The 20,661-nt window shown below is 44.0% G+C and overlaps 1 protein-coding gene across 3 annotated transcripts in view; it reads left to right on the top strand.

Annotated features, from left to right (window-relative positions):
* The window catches only part of LOC126867749 (uncharacterized), a 41,319-nt gene extending 29,309 nt beyond the window's left edge, over nt 1-12,010 (top strand). For 2 of the 3 annotated variants that reach the window (XM_050622624.1, XM_050622632.1), the window contains exons 5-10: nt 2,843-3,081; nt 6,323-6,454; nt 6,543-6,650; nt 6,768-7,028; nt 7,189-7,447; nt 8,416-12,010. In XM_050622624.1, the coding sequence (XP_050478581.1) occupies nt 2,843-3,081; nt 6,323-6,454; nt 6,543-6,650; nt 6,768-7,028; nt 7,189-7,447; nt 8,416-9,500 (2,084 nt within the window). In that variant the 3' untranslated portion in view covers nt 9,501-12,010. Of the gene's footprint in view, nt 1-1,898; nt 2,472-2,842; nt 3,082-6,322; nt 6,455-6,542; nt 6,651-6,767; nt 7,029-7,188; nt 7,448-8,415 lie in introns of those variants that run through there. The other variant, XM_050622642.1, reaches the window with a different exon arrangement.
* Nucleotides 12,011-20,661: the final 8,651 nt, after the last annotated feature.

The following is a 20,661-nucleotide window of genomic DNA, read 5'->3' as shown; positions in this document are numbered from 1 at the left end:
ATAGTTTCTTTTCAGTCAATTTTATCGCTCATTTATTAACATAAATTACAGCTGTGTAATCGATTTGCTATCAGCCAATTACTCTTTACGAAAGGGACGCTATGACATTGTTTCTTGCGCCGAAGTCATTCCTAATTACAAAAATCAAGCATCTACATCTTCTAATTGTCGAGCTAATTGACAAAATGTCAGGCATTATGTTAATCGTCTCAGCGTACTTTAGGTGCGTTCGCAATGCCGTATTCGTGACTTTTGCGTGACTCATACGATGAGTTATCGCTCACGACTCTCTCAGTTGCAAATTCTCGAACTCATTGTATAGAAGCCATGTGACCATGCGATTGCATCAAGGTCGTACAGACCGAATAAAGAACCGATTGCATATCGATTCAGTCGGTAGCGCGGCGTACCGTTTCGATCGCATAGAATGCTCGTGTGACGTCTACAGTCGATTTCGTTCCATCGGCGATCGATAACTCTCGACGCAAAGACGCCATCGATAACTTTCATCTAACAGTAAAATATCTGTACAATTTATCCTTGAGATAGATTTTAACCAGCTATAAACGGCTGATATGAATTTCTTTTATGCGAGTCTCATAACGAACGAATAAATAGGAAATTTGTCGCCCGAAACAGGGACGAGAAATGGTCCACGCACGTCGAAAAACGGGCACGTACGCGAGCCATATTGGTACCAACGGCATTTTGCGCGTTGGTTTTTCCGATTAAGGTCATTACCTGAACCTGCTCGGTAACATATGTGCCACCATTAATAACTAGACGTCAACACTTGCGTTTCTTTGATCGGGCAGACTGTTTCTTTCAGATGGCTACTTGTCGGGGAACGACGCCACGAGTTATTTCGATAACTGCTCGAACGATGGCGTCGCTTTTTTCGGCCGTTTGCTCCTAGCTTCGTTATAGATACCGTCCGTACAGAACGCACCCGTTTCTGCTGTAACAATAAAAAGATTCCCCTCGAGAGAAATTATCAGGATCCCGTTAACCGATCGAATAGCAATCGAGCGTAGTTACGATGCTCACTGCGGTCGCCCGTGACTTTTAAAATGGTTTTTTCGTCTGAGGACGATCGTTAAAGTGTCCACCAGGATAGAGTCTGGAACGTTTCTGTTGCATCCATAAAACACAAAGCGTCGCATAATGTCTCCAATTGTTCAACTATCGGCGACGATTCGTTCACGTGACTGGTCGCACAAGAACGTCGTCACTTGTTTATACGGGGTGTTTCGATACGATAGGATACAAACTCGAGACGAGTAACACGCTTAATTAGCTGGTAGAGCACAAACACGGCGGAGGCAACAAAACAATCATAATAAAGATAGACTGAAGATCAAGCGTGTAGTTTTAATTTCGCAGACATATACGGACGCGTAACGTATTCCTACAAGAAAGCAACAGCTTGTGAAATCGACTGTTATTTATAATAGGTGTTTTCTCACAATGCTTTTTCGCTCATTATTTGTTGCACACCGCTAAGAAGGCATATCGATTTCGAGGTCATTTACTAATTGTCGGCATGTTAAACTCTCCAGGCGTTGCATGATACCATATGTTATTCTAACTTTGAGGAAAACTCTGTCAATTGTAATACCTATATGCTTTTTATTTCATAATCTGTGCAATTTCAAAAACGTTTATATATAAATGCTTAAATATAGCTTCATGGTTAATAGGATCGTTATATTGTAATACTGTTTGATGAAAAAGATGAGATAGCTATACTACGTGAGAACGAAGTTCATCAGGAAATTTCACTATCTTATCGAGCCACGTTCCTTCTGCAAAAATTTTACAATAATATTTCACTTAGACGCGTAAAAGTTTCTATAACATTGCTAATTGTAACCACAACGTTATCACGTTTCAGGGAAATATCGGTTAAAAGTTATGTAATAAATACGTAATGCGAATTGTGAGCGGAAATCGGCAACTTAGCATTCTTCCAGTGAGTGTTTAGTTTTCTTTCGGAAATCGACGGCCTTACATTTAGCGGTGTTATAGCTAACTATTCGACGTGCTCTTCTAAACGGGACGACCATCGCCTGACTAATAGCGTATTCTCGATTGCGCTCTTGGCTACGTGCAATGTGCATCATTCTCCACGTGTTTCATGTTTACGAACCGGTCACGTGAGCAGCCACAAGCCATTATATAATCGTCGTATTGCCTGCTGATAAACAATCGCCCTTTCTTCCTATAACGTTAATGGATACCATTTAACGATCTCTAAGTGTTCGAATTTATCACGCTCGTGGATTGTCATATAATCTTTGTAAAATATGCCGACAGAAGATTTTATGGACAATGTAGAAGGATTGGAACGTTACAAGCATCGAACGGTGTTAATAGTAAAATATCTAGCATGTTCCGAGAAACCACGGATATATAATTAAACAATGATGCGCGAATACACGTGGCAACTACAGGGTCGACGAGTTTAAAAAGTTTCGTATACATTTGCATTCACATAACGAGTAAAGTGACTACGTAGCGGTGGATCCACGCGCGAAAGTCGCGTTGTGAAGTACAGATCGCTCGATAACGCGACACATATACAAACGCGGTCGTCGATTTAACGAATCGCGGATGAATTTATCCGATGGAGACAGCTTTGATTTATTGTCACTCGATAACTATTCCTCTTCACGTCCCGGCCAAGTTATCGGTTTGCCAGCGACAATTCGGTAACCGTCCGTTCGGTGAAAGTTCGCGGGAGATCTCTATGCCACGTTTCTACTTCGATATAGTTTCGTCTTCACGCTCGAAAGTTTTAATAGAGTGAAAATGACCTAGCGATCCCGCTGTTTCTTTCCAGGTCTGATGATGGAGTCGGAGAAGAAAATCTTCGAGATGATGAACAAGAAGGCGGCCATGTCGAAGTACTGGATGCCTCTGGTTTGGGCGACGAACATCATCAACAGGGCCAGGAGGGAAGCCTTAATAACTAGCGACCAAGTAGTGCAAACCCTCCTTGTCGAGCTAAGCGACATCCGGAAGAGGCTTGGCGCGCTCATTGGTTACGACACTGTTTGCGTTCCTCTCGTTTACACTCAGGTGAGTATCGAAATATTCTAGAAAACCGTGTCACCGTTCGAACACGTATCAGTGTTAATACATTTTATAATTCTTTTAATATTCTGTTCGATAACACGTCGAATGATTGAAAACGTGAAGGTGGACTAGACACGTGAAATTGTTTGGAAGGCAAACAACATTCACCGGAATGAAATTTTCGAATCTGCCGATAGATCATCCAAGTTTAAAGTTTCTCCTCGTTGACAAGCGTTACAAAAAGCGAAGATTTAATCAAGGAATGGCACAACGTATTATTCTGTTTCCAATCTCATTCAGAAATCGTGGAGAAGCCGGGTAATTGCGATGGCGTTTACCGTCATTGAGAAATGCCAAGTGTTTTAAACGAACGTCTTCATCCCGAGCTGATTCTCATCGTAACCACCTCGTCGCTTTGATACTGTTGACAGTGTGCAGCGCACGCTTGCGTAAGTCTTAATTCCGTTGTTAGCTTCACAATGCAGCGTTTTCTCTCGCCATTTCCTCTAATCAAGTTTTTCCAATAGAATCTCTCTAACATCTTTCTAACGCTTGTAAGCTTGTTTCATGCTCATCTCTTAGCGAGAGTTTCAACAAACGCGAGTCGACACGTCCGGCGTTAAGGGAACGGCCGTTCCTTCGAACGGTGCATTTCAATTTGCCCGGCCGAGTGTAGTTTCCATAGCAAGAAGTTAACGAGCTTCGAGGCAGTAGCGATCATTAGAAAGTACGTCACCTCGTTGCAACACGATATCATCGATAAAAGACTCGATGCGTAATTGCGGAGGCCGCCGACGCTCGAAGATCATTCATTTAATATACGGCAGACATTAAAAAGTTACCAACAACCCAAGATCGATGTTAACAATGTGCTCGTGGCTCTCTTTATCCAGTTCGAAGGACTCGATTTGTTGCAGCGCAGTAACAAAACGGATCCATTCTTGGAAAGATGTTTCGTATTCGCAATTAGCAGGCACGTATTCATTGCGCAACGTTAATTGCTCATCAGCTAACGTCCCTAATTGTCGGCTACGAACGCCATTATTTTCGCGGTATTAAAGAGTTGTTCGCGTCATGATCTTGTATATACGTGGCCAATGCCTGGGAAACGATCTTCGTCCAGGCTTGATAAATTCAACTTTAAAGGCATTCTCTAAAACTGGTTAATAAGCACAGATCTGAAAAGCGTGATGAGCAACTGAATCAATCACAGTCGACATTGCATGAACGATGAGAAAATTGTTCATTCATTGTGCAAAATTACGTCATCGACTGCCGAGGATAATAATAAATACGAAATTGAAACACATCGAACGAGGAAAAGTATGATAAAAAAAAACCGATCGCCTTTTTCCTTCGAGGATACACTAATACGTTAATCGTCGGGGATTTCAATACGGACGATGGGGTAAGCCACTCGGTTAGTCAGCTGCATAGAACAGAGCTCATTTTTATTCCCGTAACTCGTACTCGTCACATAAATTATACCGGTAATGGAACTGATCGATGATTCGCGTTCCGCATTAGTTTATCAGTCGGTGGGAGAATGCTTGGGATTCTTGGTTGGAAAATAGAGCATGCTCACGCGAGGAAAACGTGCTATTAATCCGTACCACGAGAGTCAAGATGGTAATTCACAAACCAGAGACGTTTCATTACGAAGATTTCGAGAGATAAACGCACGGTCGGATTGCTTTGAATTAGCGAAAATAAGGAGAAGTGTACGCGGAGAATGTTCAGGAAGAGCAACTCAACTGTAATTATTTTCCTTGTCGTGTTTTCGTGTCGAAACAGAACCGTGACGTGCGTTCGTCTTTCACCAATCGCACTTTGTCTCCGTGGTAAAAGCAGGATAAAATCGCATGGTTAGGCGTAAACCAGTACGGTTCTGCGCGCTGTGTAATAATACGTTTACCGAATACTGTTCGACCTGCGTGGTTTACTCGTATCCATCGGTTAGCATGCACGTTTGTATAGCATGTATCCGCTTACAGAAGTTTTATAAATTTCCAAAGGAAAAGCGAGATAGAGACAGAAGGACAGAACAATTTACCTGGGATGCGACAATGCGCTTTAATTACCAGCGAATACATTGCGCTGGTTATCCTTTGTCTTCCAACACACTTTTCTCTCAAATGACGTTATTATTAAAATGAAGCATCTTGCGTCATAAGTTGAAATTCAAATGATTTATGCGCCTTTCTGTATCTTTTCCGAGCAATGTTTTTGCACGGAAATAAGTACATTGTCGATATCGTATGAGCGAAGAAGACAATACGCATGGTCAAGGATGACAAATGAGTCGAGCGGCAATCTCGTCGCGGTCCGTCGATACGGCGGAAATAAATTTCACAGTCAGTTCAACGTGCGATCGATCCTCTTCGTGTGCGCGACGATCAAAGTCTAAAGATAATCCACCGATCGTACTTTTTCTTTTATTCACAACGAGTCTTTGCATAAACTATCATTTCCTGGTGGCCTTCGATGAGAAAGGCTGTATTCTTGATGACCTTGATATGATTTCATTCAAACCTGTTCGTCCACGCGTATACAACGCGAAAAAAGGACGAAACCGACAGGAACGTAATTCTTTGCCAAGCTTGACATTACTTGCCCTTTCACAAAGGAACCTTTCACCTTAGAAATGGCCAACGTCTATCGTTTCATCACGATTCTAATTCTTTTACGAACTTCAGGATATCCAATATTACTTTCTCCGAGCCCATCATTAGCTACAGCGTAGTTTGTCCATGAACAACGTACGTGTTCATCGAGGCACTGGCATTCCTGTATTAAGTTTCATAAAGGTATTCTTGAAAACGAACGAAGAAAGTAATTCTGAGAGAAGCGGTATTTATAGCGATGCAGGCGACGTGGACCAACGATGGATACTTGTTTCTTACCTTCGACCGCGTTTATTCGTTCTTCCTCAATACGCAGAAAGTATACGACACTCGTTCTAGGAATCAAACAATATGATGTAACACGGCAATATCTATCTATAAATTTCTGTCGTTTAATTTACCCATTTGTCCTCTCGGTAATCTCGCGCTGGGGACATTTGATTAGCAAATTATAATGAAGCCATTTGTTTTTTTCCTTCTTCTATCGCGCGTCGCAAAATTAACGATGACTCAATTTTATTTCGCCAATTACTAGTAGTCGACGTAACGCCGTTTTTAGGACCGTGATATTCACGGTTCTAATCGAACGAGTTTGAATACCGTTTATTTACGTTTTCCAGGTAGTCACGCTATCGTTGTACGCGTATTTCTTTTCCGCCTTACTCGGCAGACAATTTATCGAGCGCACCGACGTCGGAAGCGGAAAATACGAGGAACCGGACATGTATTTTCCATTTTTCACGGCCCTGCAGGTAAGAACATCGATCGTAAAGACGCTTGTAAAAAGACGATCCCGTCTTCGATGAATAACTATCGATCAATCCGATTCATTCGTTCCAGTTCTGCTTTTACGTGGGATGGCTGAAAGTTGCCGAGGTATTGATCAATCCGTTCGGCGAAGACGACGATGATATCGAGTTAAATTGGCTTATAGATCGTCACATCAAGGTACGAGACCAACTTTCTCCGGTTCCACCGAAATTTAAGTTAATCGTATAGAAATTGAAATTCTACTGCTGTGTCACAAGATTCATATTTATTAGCGGTGACGCGTTTATTTGATAGGCTGGATACATGATCGTGGACGAAATGCACGAGGAACATCCAGAATTGTTGAAAGATCAATATTGGGACGAGGTCGTGCCAAAAGATTTACCGTATACGGTGGCTAGCGAGCAGTACCGACGAGAAGAGCCAAAGGGTTCAGCCGAGCATTATAAGGTCAAAGACAGCGACGCTCTGTATGCAAACGTTATATTGGGCCCACAAATCCATAATCACGTCCAGCATCGCAAGACCCACCAGGATGACATGTACGCCGATTACGTAAGTACACGTCACCAGATGAACTTGAAACTCTCGATGTACAACCGGCTACCTGTATTTGGTGTCACGATCGGATCGTGCAGCAAACATGTTGGAAAAATATTTATTCCAGAGAAGTATTTATACTTGATATATTCATATTCGTTTACGTGTATTATAGGAAAGCGTCGATACACCGTTGGTCGAGCGAAGGAAAAATTGGCTACAACGACAAATCACTAGAATGGGCTCTGTACGTAGTTCTTCGACCACTTACAGCAGCGGTGGTGGTTTCTTCTCCAGAAATCGTCACAATAGCGTTTATAGCAGCCCTGAAACTGGAGGTTTACCGCAAACGAACAATCCGAATCTTAAGATGTCCCTTTACGATAGGCTAGTTGGACGGAAAAGCATTCGAAGTCAAAGAATGGGTCGACAAGGCAAGTGATTTACGCAAATTACTTCCGACGTGTCTTTGTACGCGACAAAATAGAAACAAATAGAAGGAACTTAAAACGTAAGGAATTGCTACGCAACGTGATAATATAATTCTCAAGCGTGTCAACAGAATGGTGCACAGTCTGGAATAACGTTCGTCGTAATGAGGTTTATTTAACTATTTAAATGATAATGATACGATCTTACGTAACGCCTGCGCATTCACGTTAACAGTATCTCCCGTTTCTATGAATTAAAGTCAATAATCGGTGCCTCTAATCGAACCGCGTTGTTCTCTATGAAATGATGAAAAACAATTCTTTGTTGTTATTACAAAAAATTGATTTTCAGAAGAAAAAAAAGAGCAAACAATTTCAGTTCCGTTACTCCAGCGATAATCGTATGTATTTCCGTTTTTCTTCGCCGGTATTTTCAAAGCTGCAATCTTTTTGCACGTTCCAATGTGGCACGAGAAAAACATCTTTCAATGAAAGTGTCGCGAATGTTCGAAGTTTTCCCCACCCGGCTACATGCATGCAAGGAATTATGCAATGAGTAACCTTGTGTAATCTGAACAATTTCCGCAATCGCGAATCATTCTTCTCGAAAAAACTTTTCTTAAGACCTTGTGCTTCTTTCTCCAATCGTTCCTCTCACTTATGACAGAAAAAAAGGAAAGCCACGCCAGTGGCGGAAAAATACCTAAGCAATTATACCTAATCGCATTTTATCCATCCATTCTACTCTCAACCCGATTCGAGGCGGTCGAACGAAGATTCGTTTCCTTGCTCCATAGCGGGCCGTTTTCTAGCGGTAAAATAAACGCAGCCGCAAAAATTGGCATGATCATCGTTAGCCTCGTTATTATTGCTGCCGGCGCTAAGAATAGTTTAATCGTAGGCTTAGGATCGAGACGCGGACTCGATCATTCCGTAACAAGCTTGTCTAATTCATGTTCGTTTCCCGACAGGTACCATGACGAAGTTGAATCCGGTGCCGGTTTCTCTGAAGAACCGACCTCGCATACCGACGCCGGACGTGACGAAAGAAGTAGTCGACCGTGAACAGAGATTAGCTCTATCAGCGACGAACGCGGCGAACATCGGGGCAGGCGTCGTAGGAGTGATACCGGCGAACGGCCACTATCCGGATCTATCGGTTGTGCAGGTCGTGCTCTCGCCCATTCAAGAAACGGAGGGCACGCCTGTAACTGGGAAATCTGGAGCGGCAGCGTTGGCGCAAGCTGTTCTCTCGCCTACTTTGACCAGTGCCGGTCTCGTTGCTCCTGTCACTTTAACACCTGTCACGATGTCGCAGTTAACGCAACTAGGACTGATGACGACAACTTCCGCGTCCATGATCAAACCAACGAATCAAAGCAACGGCGTTCCTAACCAAGCCACCTTAACCGAGGTGAACAGCAGCGAGGAAGAGGGATCAGGCAGTGGAAGCAGTAGGAGTGGCAGCATTACAGGACAGGAAGAACGTTCCACACCGTTAATAAGCCAAGACAGAAGCACTCCTCTGATAGGAGAGAGATCCAGTCCTGTGGGCAGCGACGGTAATCCGTCTACCTTCGACAACTATAACGATCGTTCACCCATTCTGATAAATCCCGAGAAACTCGGTTACGTGGTTACCACGATGTCGAATACTCAAGATGGTAAGATAGATCCACGTGGCAGGCGATCGGCTTCGTTGCCGGGTCCGCCAGTTGTGCAATTGCGAGAGGACAGGAGTATGTCTCTGCCACAGTCGCCGGGTCTTCAACCGAGGGAAAATCGCGCGGCCTCGGTATCGAATGGCCACGAACCTCCCAATATAGATAGGCTCATAGTGCACGGAAAGGACATTCGACCGAGAACTAACAGCATCGGCCACGATCTCTGTAGACCGAGTCATCGTATCCAAGACACTTCGAGGAAGATCAGCAGCGTGTCTTGTACCAACGCGTCGCTCTCCAGCGGCCTAGGTACAGCACCTATCACGGCGACCACCATAATGCCAGCGACTACTCCGGTTGCCGGTAGCAAGAGGGGAGAGGTGTACGTTTGACTCGTAAATCTAGGGACAATGTGGTAAATTATACTTGGTCGTGTACGGCTTTGATCGTCGTGGGCGATTCGAACGTGCGTCGCACTTGCCTAAAATCCGACTCCGTCCATTATAGCGACGATTTGGCGTTTTATACGCGGTGAGAGTAGGAAGCAATTTTCACGCGACAAGCGTGAACGATAATGGGATTTTTTATCGATCGAGCTCCAAGAGCCGAGAAACGCTTCGAACGATCGTGTCACTCCGATGTAAATACGATCTTAACTTATGAGCATTTCGATCGACGAGGTAGCTAATTATCGATACAGAATTGACACTGGTATCGCGTGTTGATCGTTCGACAATCGTAACTATTACGGAAATAACAGCGATGGAATCGAATTCGTCGATTCCTGTATGTAGCAATCGCGGAAGCGCTTCTCTTCCTTTTGTCGTAAGTATGTGCAATAACGCGGTAGCAAGATGACGGTGCGTAATCGACATTATGAAAATAGTGTCGTTCTCAAGTCCTTAGCGTAAAAATTGTAACGTTCGCGCGACAAGTGGAAGAAAGGGGTAGATGTTGCGAATACGTCAGTGTCGCAGATACGTGTCCTATACACGATATGCGGATAGGATACTTTTTACTATTTGTGCATGCTTTACTTTGGCTGCGTCGTAACATTGTGATACGAAATATTTTTGCTACGATAAACGCAGGGGCGAATTTAAATGTGTTTCTTCTTCTTCTTCTTTCCGCGAATACGTACGTCGAGAAATGGAATCTCGATCGCAGATAAAGTCAGGTTACGCTTGTAAATAGCCGATCCTCGCGAGACGCCACATGACTCGTCGTTTTCGGCTTCTAGCATTTAGATGAAAGATTTTCTCTCTCATCTGAGCCGACTGTGTATTTATTCGATGCGCGACGGCAACTCGGGAACTCGACGTTATTAATCTGTTCGTGAATGGAACGAAACGCCTCGAGTCAGGCTCTATTGCGAACTGGAAAATGACGAGTGCATATATGCATGTGCATGAACACGCAACGTTTGCCATATTTGCCATACTCGGAGACACTTTGCGTAAAAAAATTGCGTGCAACTGTAATCGCGAATCTTCGATCGGAGCGATTTAAAATTGGGCTACAACTTCCACGATGCTCTACGGTATCGCCGGTTCGGCACGCGATCTGCATCATTTATTACTCTATAATAATTTAGGAGTTAGTAAGTTAGTTTTATCGATACGAGAAACGTTCGGGAACTCGTGTGCGTGAAGAGCAAGTGCAAACTGTGGTAGTCAACGAACAAACTCGGCTCAAAAGAATGAATTATTTTAGAAAAAGGATATTCTCGATGGAACCATCGATTTTATTTTTTTTACTGCAAACTGCACTTGCTTTTTGTTCACCGCGTATTCAGTCACGCGTCTCTGGAGAAACGCGTGACAGCTCAAGCTTTTTCTATATAAATTCGAGATCACGTAAATGTAAGTAACGATTCGATGTATGTACATGGTGAATGAAGCTGGCGATAGAGCCAACGAACATGTACATAGTAGATGAATTAAGTTAAGGTTACTTGGTGTATGAGATTATGAACATGCTCAATGCACGACACGCGATATTTGATAGTCGATGTGAACCGAGCGTTGTCTTTGTCTTCTTCGTTGGTGGGTAAAGCCGGTTTCATACGGAGATACGCGTATCGTAATACACATATGGCAATCTGAATATTGTGTGAATATCACCATTTTTTGTAACGTTTCGTCTGTCGCTTTCATACGAAAAGTATCTATCGTAACCGAAATACGCGAAGTGAGTATGATATGATATTTAGTATCTATCATACGCGTATCTCCGTGTGAAACCGGTTTATGAATTGTAATTTGCAGTGGAAAGATGTGTAAATACGGACGTATTTTTAATCGATTTCTTATTCCACTTTTTCTCCTTCTATCTTTGCGATGTTGTAATTTAGGCAAACTTGAATCCAGATCGAATTCAATGGATTTAAAGATATAACGTCGAGATAACGTTATATAAATCTCTTAGCCGAGACGGTTGTTAAGTAACGACGATTATAATTCTAATTAGTTACTTAACGTACGAGATCACGCGAACCGCTTTTTGTTAACTTAAAAGTATTATTATCTCTCGACCGAGATAATATTCTGTTCAGAGTTCCGAAAGTATTGAAACGTGCTCTACTTTATAAATAAAAGAAAAGTAGTTAGAATGATTTTTCTGATTTGAGCATTCGTCGGTACTCAAGTGTTACTACGATCATGAACTTCGAACAAATAGAAGCGTATCAGAACTTGTAGATATTTGTACACATAGTATTTGTATATAGATTACATCTCGTTTTCGTTATGATATCTCCGATCTGACTATAAACTATATAGGTAAAGAATTGTTTCGGTGCCTGAGTCGCGTCAGCGTGATGTAAACGAACCACATGTAAGAATAGTAATACATTATTCTTATTATCTATATTCTGCAATAAAAATAAACGTTTCCAAACGCATCAATTTCTTCTGTTTCCTAAGTATAGTAGCAAAGGTTTTGAATTCGTGTGGCTGCATGATTCATCGTGCATACTGGAGATGACAGGAGATTCCATAAATTCCAATAATCTCAGAAATTCTAGAGGTCTTCGAAGCTTCCTGTGATTACGCAAACGTTAGGGATTCAAGGAGGTATTGGAGATCTTGTCCCTTGGGAGGTTCCACAAATTTGAGAGGTACATTTGCAATGGCGAAGGTCTCTCGAGATCTCTCGTACCCATAGAATTTCCTGAAACTCCTGATTGGCATCTTCGATGCGTTCTACGATTCCGCTATTTGTTTTATGTTTTATAGTATTTTTAATTTAGTAATTTTAAACTTCCCGTTACTCTGATTCAGTCTGAACAAATTTAGACTTTAAATGTCTCTGATCGTTTAGATTCTTTCCATTACGAGCTCTTTGGAATTTCTTAATACAAGTTCCTACTAGAGTTACCAATTATAATCCCTTATGAAACTTCTATTGCTTAGTCACTAACATCATTTGCAATGCAAATATAATATTGCATTATGAATGAAACATTTCTCGGTGCTAGAGCTACATCTCCACGGCATGGGGATCCAGGTTTTCACTGGTGACGCGCGGCAGTAGTGGGACACCCCGTGGTGGGGTGCTGTTACCACGGGTCTAGTTGAATGTTCGTCACTTTCGCTCGTTCAGCCGTACCGGCTGGCTGGTTATGTTTTTACCCCCTTCTCATTTTGGTTTGCTATTTTCATTCTTTATGCTTATGCATACTTATGAATACATCCTCCGTCTCAATTTTAATCCTTCGTTTTCTACCTTCTATCTTGACTCTCCGCTTCCACTTCGGTATTAAGATGGTTATATATTCAGAATGCTGCTAGGTTATATTTAGCTAACTAAATGTTTATTTTAATCGGTATTACATGTACGTACACGCGAATCTTATATCGAATTGATCAGGATTCTTATTCAAATAAATCAATCCACTTGGAATAAACTCTAGAAAGGAGTGGCTTCTCCCGCCCACCCTATCTCTGTGATTAGAAACTCTGCATCGTCTAAAGTTGGTAGGCAGCAATCAACATCTAATCGAGGATCACGCGGAGCAACAGTGTCCTTCTTCCTTGTGCCTTTTCCCCGAAGCGGTACCATTCGCTAGAACTAATCACGCTGGTCTGGATCGAGGAAGCCAGCGGAATTGTATTCGTCACTTCGAAGACGCGCCTACGTTCTTCGTCTACGTTGAACGTATTCGTCGCTGAGCAATTTCTCGGATCGCTCGCAGCGAGAAAACGCTGTCCCAGAGCTAGCGATCATCTTAACTCCGCGTGCCTGATGTCCGTAGCTTGTCCTCTGTTCTAGAACAAATAAGAGCCGCTCACGCGCCGTTATCCATGATGAACTCTCGAACACGCGTGATACGCTAAATATTTATTAGATGCAACCGACGTACTGACAAGTCCATCGTTTCACTAACTTGTAACACGGTATCAATTTCCGTGAAGAGACCGCTCTAGGTTATATTCTTACACGCTACAGAACATTTAATTTGACCATTAGAACGCGTGTAGTACCATGAGAACGTTGTAGTAACGTTGTTAAGTAAAGTCTAGTACTGTGAAGTAGTCGTGCAGATATTTTTTTCTACTCTTCTACTTATTTGGGTTATGCTAAAAATAATCTAGAAATAATTCGATCTCTTTCGGAACTTTACTTTTCATTAGACCAAATTCAAAACCGTATCGAACGAATGAATTTTTAATTCTCGCCGCATAGTGACTCTCTTCGTTCTACCGCGTCGTCAGCGTGCAAGGACCACGTTAGTTTATCTCTTGATATCGTATTGGGAACTGTGATCATCGCGAGGCTAGTCTCAACGCGCGGTTCTTTGACTTGACGCAATAATAAATCATTACGCTTGTCACGGATTATCGGATTGGCCGCGGTCGGTCGCGTGATGGGTGGCGAACGGCCGCTTATCACCGACAGCATGTGTTTGCACTCAGCTATGCTGGTGAGAACTTTTCTTTTATAGAACCACCAACCTTGTTACCTCTTGGCCACTTTTGTGCGCGCGTCCTGTCCGCTTCTTCTCTCTTTTTCCACCGTGTTTCTTCTGTGTTTCGTTTCTTTCGGGACATCTCGCTACCGAGATGCCGGATTGCACGAACATCAGACGGGGTTTTCGCGTGGGAAACCGTCCACGAGGAGATTTCATTGGTTGAGGGAGATCCGGTTTGTACGCGATATTGTGAACGTCAATGAAGATCGACAGTTCAGATAACGACAACGGGGATGCGCTATCGTTCGATGCCTAACGACCGGCATCGAGATTCGGCCGACGTTGTCGTTAACAGAGTTGGACAAAAATCTCCGTGACTGAGAGCAACACGGGTTCCAGATAGCGGAAACAAATTGGGGAGATATCATTTATATACATTATAGAAATTTATCGCTTAAGAATACATTTATTGCTCCGTCGTTCAAGATAAAAGCAGCTCTTACGACGGTTCACAACGCTTTACGACGTTTCGCGATATACGTCATTGTCACGCGAAGATACTTTGTTACAAAGATTCTGAAGACCATGATACCTTATTCTCCACTTCGTCCCTGATTATACATGCAATGAATAATGACACGAGATGGTAATTATCGTTATCTTCGAACAGTAAATCCCTCTGTGCGTGAAAAATCAAATCTTCTCTAACTTGTAGGCGCAATCGAGGAAACCAGTGAAAATCGTTCGTCGATCATGGAGCAGCTGACAATCCGGAGACGGTCCTCGAAACGGTGGTCTGAACGCTGCAACGCCTGTAGCACAAAGGCGCGTGCGTCGCCAGCTCGCCACGTCTTCAAGACGCGTGGGTCGGCGATTGCAAGCCAGCTCGGGCTCGCGACTTAACGATTTCCAGCGACAAGGTACGAACTCGTGGAGAGCGAACGCGGAGCCGCGAAGATTTCACGGATGTCGCGACCCGCGAGTGGGTGGATCGTAGAAAGCGGAATAACGTGACATTAACCACCCTCGGGAGCGTCTCCCGGCAAATTTTCGACGTCCGCGGAATCGCGAACCACTTAACAGCGCAATTCAGCTACCAGACGATAAAGATAACCTTCTTGACTGTATCCGTGACATTTATGCACTGCTTGCACGCGTACATAGATCAGTGTATCTATGTACGTACACATATGTATATGCGAAGCATCGCGTTTGGTTAAATTCCAAAGAATACCGCGAGCAACGAGAAGATAAGTGCACCCATTTTCCCAAATGTCGATGCAATTTCATCGGAATTTGCATCCTGTGATTGTACAACTCGTCGAAGATCAGACTTTGTACTGAAAACCATGAGCATCGATTCTTGTGTTTGTACACAAGGTACCAGAAGAACCGCGAACCGTGTATCGGGAAATGGGATCTGTTAAATCGTTTAGGTAGATGGCAAGCAAAATCAAAGGGTCCACGTTTGGCAGGATGATTCTCCGACCACGACGACGATGAAATCAACTCGTGGCTGGCTTTTTTAGACGTAATGTCGGTGGTTAGAGTCTGGAGCGGTCTTCTGCGGTCTCGTGACCGTCGATGGTGGGCGTGGGAATCGTAGAAACTGCGAGGGCACGCTCATTCTTCTCTTTCTTCAGCCTCATCTTCGTCGATTCCATTTGACGAGTCGATTCATCGCGAATCCCGGTCGAACCGTGATCCAGAGGATCGTCGGATGATTGCGCGTGCCACGATCGACGCCCACGACGTCATCGTCGTGCCTTCGACGTCGATAGCCGCGAAACTGATCATCTGCTTTTCCGCGCTCATCCGGACCCTTTATACGGTAAGCACCGCGTCTCGTTATTGCACGTGAAATTGGAGACGCAAGCCATAAAAGCGTATCTTGGAAACGCACGGCAGTGGGATCCCGTCGGAGCCTCACCAGCTGATCGTTTCTCATGTTGAACCGCCATTTTTTCGATGTCCTGTACTATACTATGGTTTAATCCGGAGATCGGTTAGCCTACGATTGACGCCTACACCGGCTAGCTCCGCTCAGCAACCGACCGGAGATTGTGCACGGCCATTTGACGGATCGTTCAGCCGAGTTGCCGGTCTGTCTCAACGGGACGAATTAACTCTTTCACCGCGACAATCGCGTCTCGTTGATTCCCTCGTGTACAGAGATTCGATAGAGAAATCGATGAAAATCTTTTCGCGTTCCTATTCCCTTTATGGTTGTATGTCAAACACTCGTGTAATGATTTAAATTTTCTGGACCACTTAAGTCGACTTCATTCGATATCATTTTATCTATTATACGTGTAAAGATTTGGGTCTTTCGAATTAAACTTCAGGGTATAATTAATGCGCGGTAAACTGTCACGCCTCTGGCAGGTAGACAACCGGAATAAATTCGTTTCGCAACCAAGAACAATAAACGCGTTTGGGCGTTTAATGCGCGTTATGGTTGCTCATAAAGTATCCGGGTACCCGCTTGAAAACGTCTCTTGTTCTTCGTCTGACCAGATTTTTTTGGTCCGAGAACACGTGTACACCTAATCCGGCACACTTTAATTTTCAAGCGTAACAGGGACAGCGAGGAAACCTCGTGGAATGCCAAAGCCGAGGTAACTTAATCGCCTCTTTATTTGATTTTACGTTAAAACTAGCGGCCCGACGCGAGAACGGCTTTATTCGTTGCAGGCGATTCGAACAATAACTTTTCCCCGATAAGACCGCGAGGCTGAGAGGCGCGTGGAACATAAGGGCTTTGCTCGAAAAGAAAATCTTCCCGGTAGATATTTGATCTGTTGAAGCGGCGCTTCGTAAATCTTCCAGCTGTTCTCGGCGGCGAAGAACTGTTGGGCACCGACAATAAATGGACTGGACGAATGTACCGATCTTTTACAGATGTATACCTACTATAAAGCCCAAGCAGAGTACCTACGGGCCCTACGTGTCCTGCGTGCGAGGTCGTATAATCGCGCTGGTCGCGACGTGTTCGCTTGATTCACGACACCCCGGAAGCGTAGTGACTGCGATACGAAATGCCATGACACTAGACAGTCGGCATCTCCGTGCCTCCTATAAGACCCCATAAATCACTGACAACAAAGCGACTGTTCGAGCATTAAAGGCTTCCTTCTCGCGGCTTTTCCACCGCTGTCCCTGAATTGCGCCGCGTTTTAAGGATCCCATCGTTCGTATCCTCGCCGAAACTTTCGTCCCTCGAATCCTTTCCGCTCTTCTCTCGATGGCATCTTTCCACGAAGTTGCCAAACACGGTCGTTCTCCGTCCTGGAAACGGTACGACCGAACGAATCACCGTATTTGGCCACCGACGAAACCTTTCCAACATCACGGAGCTTCTGATTACGGAGCTTCGTGCCGCGAACTATGTCAAACAGGCTGAGAGGACGGGCAACCAAGTCGCGGCGCCACGTACGGTCTGCAATTTTGCGCAATTTTCCCGCGCGCGCGATAGAAAAGTGTATAATGTGATAATTCGAAATTGTTACGGGTGAACCGGGGAAGATTGGCGCATAATTTACACCTCTCGGCGTTCCATGCTCGCGTACCTACGCTGCCAGCTGCGTACTGACAACGACGGATAGGTGCTATCATCCTGTCGTATCTATATACGTACAGCCATTTCCTCGCAAAAATGACGATCGTTTGTGGAATACTTTTTCCGTAGAACAAAGGCAGCACGATGCTCTCTGTATTTAAAATGTACTCCTCTCCATAGTAATCGCGCAATCTATATCACGGAACGGAGAATGCTTCCAATTTATAACCCCTTTCGAATAGCAGATATTCATCGAACGAATCGTCCGATTGCGGGCCAGGTAAAACCGTACTCCGGAAATCGTTCGAGTAGCGCTAAACAACGGAGCGATATCGGCGCAAGGCCGGCTATCTGGCAACGTAATACACGGCTTATCGACTCCATTCGCGGAACTACAATAATCATACGCTTGCCTTGCGCCAGAATTGGCTCGCATTCGACTCTTTTTCGAATTCGAAAATGGTCGCGACGATATTCGCAGGCAGAGGAGCGCGCGCAACAGCGTTGTAACTGTGTAACGAGAGGAAGAAAAAGAAGATGGAAAAGCGAGGTAAGGAAGAGGAAAGCAGCTGAAACGTATGTCGCGGGTACCTGAACCTCCCTGGTCCCCGTGGCAACATCTGTCAACCGCGTATATATACTTGACAGGCCGATAAACTGGCTGACGGAATCACGGACCCGCCTTGCATTATGCAACCGAGGCGCGCCGAGCTTTTCTTTTCAAGGTGTTCAGGAGAGGCAGCCAACCGACCAGTCAGGAAGGCAAGCGAACGAGGAACGGAGCAAAGCACGCCAGCAGGGCCGGCCCTTTCGTATATACCTTCTACCACCTGCGGCTACGAAAGGGCCACACCGCGAATATTATTATCCGGGTGCAGCCACCGCGACCAAGCGAGATCGCCGATCTCCGCATCATCTTCTCACCTTCTCCCACCGCCGGCTGAATTAATTGTCCTAGCGCGATGCACCGATTATGGGCCTTCTACGACGGGCTCGACTAGTGCACCGCGAAACAACCCAGGAACTCCGAGACTTTACTGTTTAAAGCGGCCTTCACACGGTGTGCCTGTCAGGATCTGTTCTTTCTTTCGCTGATGTTACTACAGTTAGTGGATATTAAGCTAGCGATAGAAGGAAATTTCATTAAAAGAGATTCGAGAGTTCCGAGAACTATAAACGTTTGTAATTTATGTTGGTTTTAATGTTTCTTCTATTCCTGGTTGCGAGCTCTCATTAGGAAATGATATCAAGTTCATTTCGGAGGTATGCGATGGAATCGCTGAGAACGATCGCGAATTCTTTGATCCTGAACATCTCCGAACATCTTCCTACGATCTTCCACGAATTAGATACAATTAGGTATATGATTATGGAAGTATTTCGTTCCGATCGTTAGAAGGATCTCGGAGGAACGACTTTCATAAATAATTAAACAACGATTCCAAACTTACGGATGGCAGCGTTATACAAATTGTTAGGGTTATCGTGTTATATCCGCTGTTTCTCACGCGAGGCATGGTCTGCTCCTGATTTATAAATAATCGATCGATCAACATACACCGTGAACCGAGCAATGAATAGGAAATGATTGTGACACAGGCTGGACGTGAAAAGGAGCCTTTGAAGAGTTGTCTAGGAACAATGACACTGACAAAAAGAGAATTGTTCTCGATGGCAGAATAATTAATGTCTAAAATGATCGCGCTCGTTACGTATAAGGAAGAAAGATATAATACAGTGCACGGCGTTCAAGTGTGCTTGAACTGTTCTTTATGTCGACACTGGATTGTGCTTTTGTATTTTTAGGTACTCTCCCTTTTGAGAAAATAGTTCCACGGATGCACGTTCCGGTAGTCTCTGTCCTATTTTCATAACTTTCTTCGTTTCTGCTCTTATCATGTAGCTTTACGAATTCGCTTTCACAAAACTACACGAGCACGAAGATCGCATAAGCGTTCAGGAATGAGAGACCTTAAATATGTACCGGGTGTCGTAATGAAGAAGTATCTTTTTTACAAGACTCCTTTACAAAGTGTCAGAGACATAACAAATTCGTTAACTTCATTAAAAACTTTCCAACATCTGTCTAAATACCTTTAACTTGATATCTTTTAATTATATCTTGTCATAATTGAAACGTTGAAGTAGCGAACTTATACTTTCCAGAGAGAAGCTATGAGAAGACCCAAACTATCTATCTCATTTATTTACATCTTCTTTCCAGTCCTAATCTTTATGTGCCTAACCTACAAACCGGTGTGTGTATGTGTGTGTATGCATCTCGAATTCTGAATTTTCTTTACGAACATGATACGGAAGAATAAGTAAAGATTAAGATATTCGATTGAGGTTCTGTAATGAGAGATTTCGATGAAAATCTTGTTGGTACACCCTGTATATCTTTCTCCCGCCCTTCCGCCCCCGCTGTTTCAGCACGGAGCAACGTTGGGGGTGGCTGCATCGGCAACGTTGCACTCTGCTGGCGTCGCATTACGTTTATTAACCTAACCTTACCAGCACGGCACATACACGGACGTTCCATGCACACGCGAGGGCGAACCTGCATGGAACCTTTTGCGATTACACGTACCTACAGCTTGCGTCGTAAACGACAGCTTTTGCGTACGCGAACAAAGCAGAGACCTGTTGCGCCACGAATCTTCGTTCGCATTTTTAATGGTCACCGTTTTGCGTCTGACAAATCTTTCGAATAAATTTTTACGATACCTCCTCCTCCTCCTATTTATCTTCCTCGTTTGACATCGAAGCCTGTATTCGCTCTCGTCGTCCTCTCGATGGACCGAATTCGAAAGATATAAGCGAGCATATTTGCTCGATCTGTCACGGTCAACTTTTCTTTCTGAATTCAATACGGTTAGGTTCTAGGAAATTCTCATTGCGATCAAGGCGTTCCGTGCAGAAAGCTTCAGCGATCAAACATCCATAGCTTAAAGAGCGAATAACGCGAAAGAAACGTGTTCGATCGGTGGTCGCGAGAAAATCAGCGCGAGAATGCACACAACACGGTATCTCGGCGGTTTGTTACGTGCTTCGATTCGATCCACGATGATTCACGTTGTCC

Source organism: Bombus huntii, chromosome 1 (genome assembly GCF_024542735.1).
Source record: "Bombus huntii isolate Logan2020A chromosome 1, iyBomHunt1.1, whole genome shotgun sequence".
Classification (NCBI taxonomy): domain Eukaryota; kingdom Metazoa; phylum Arthropoda; class Insecta; order Hymenoptera; family Apidae; genus Bombus; species Bombus huntii.
The sequence above is the reverse complement of the archived record's forward strand: the minus strand, read 5'-3'. Positions and strand labels throughout refer to the sequence as shown.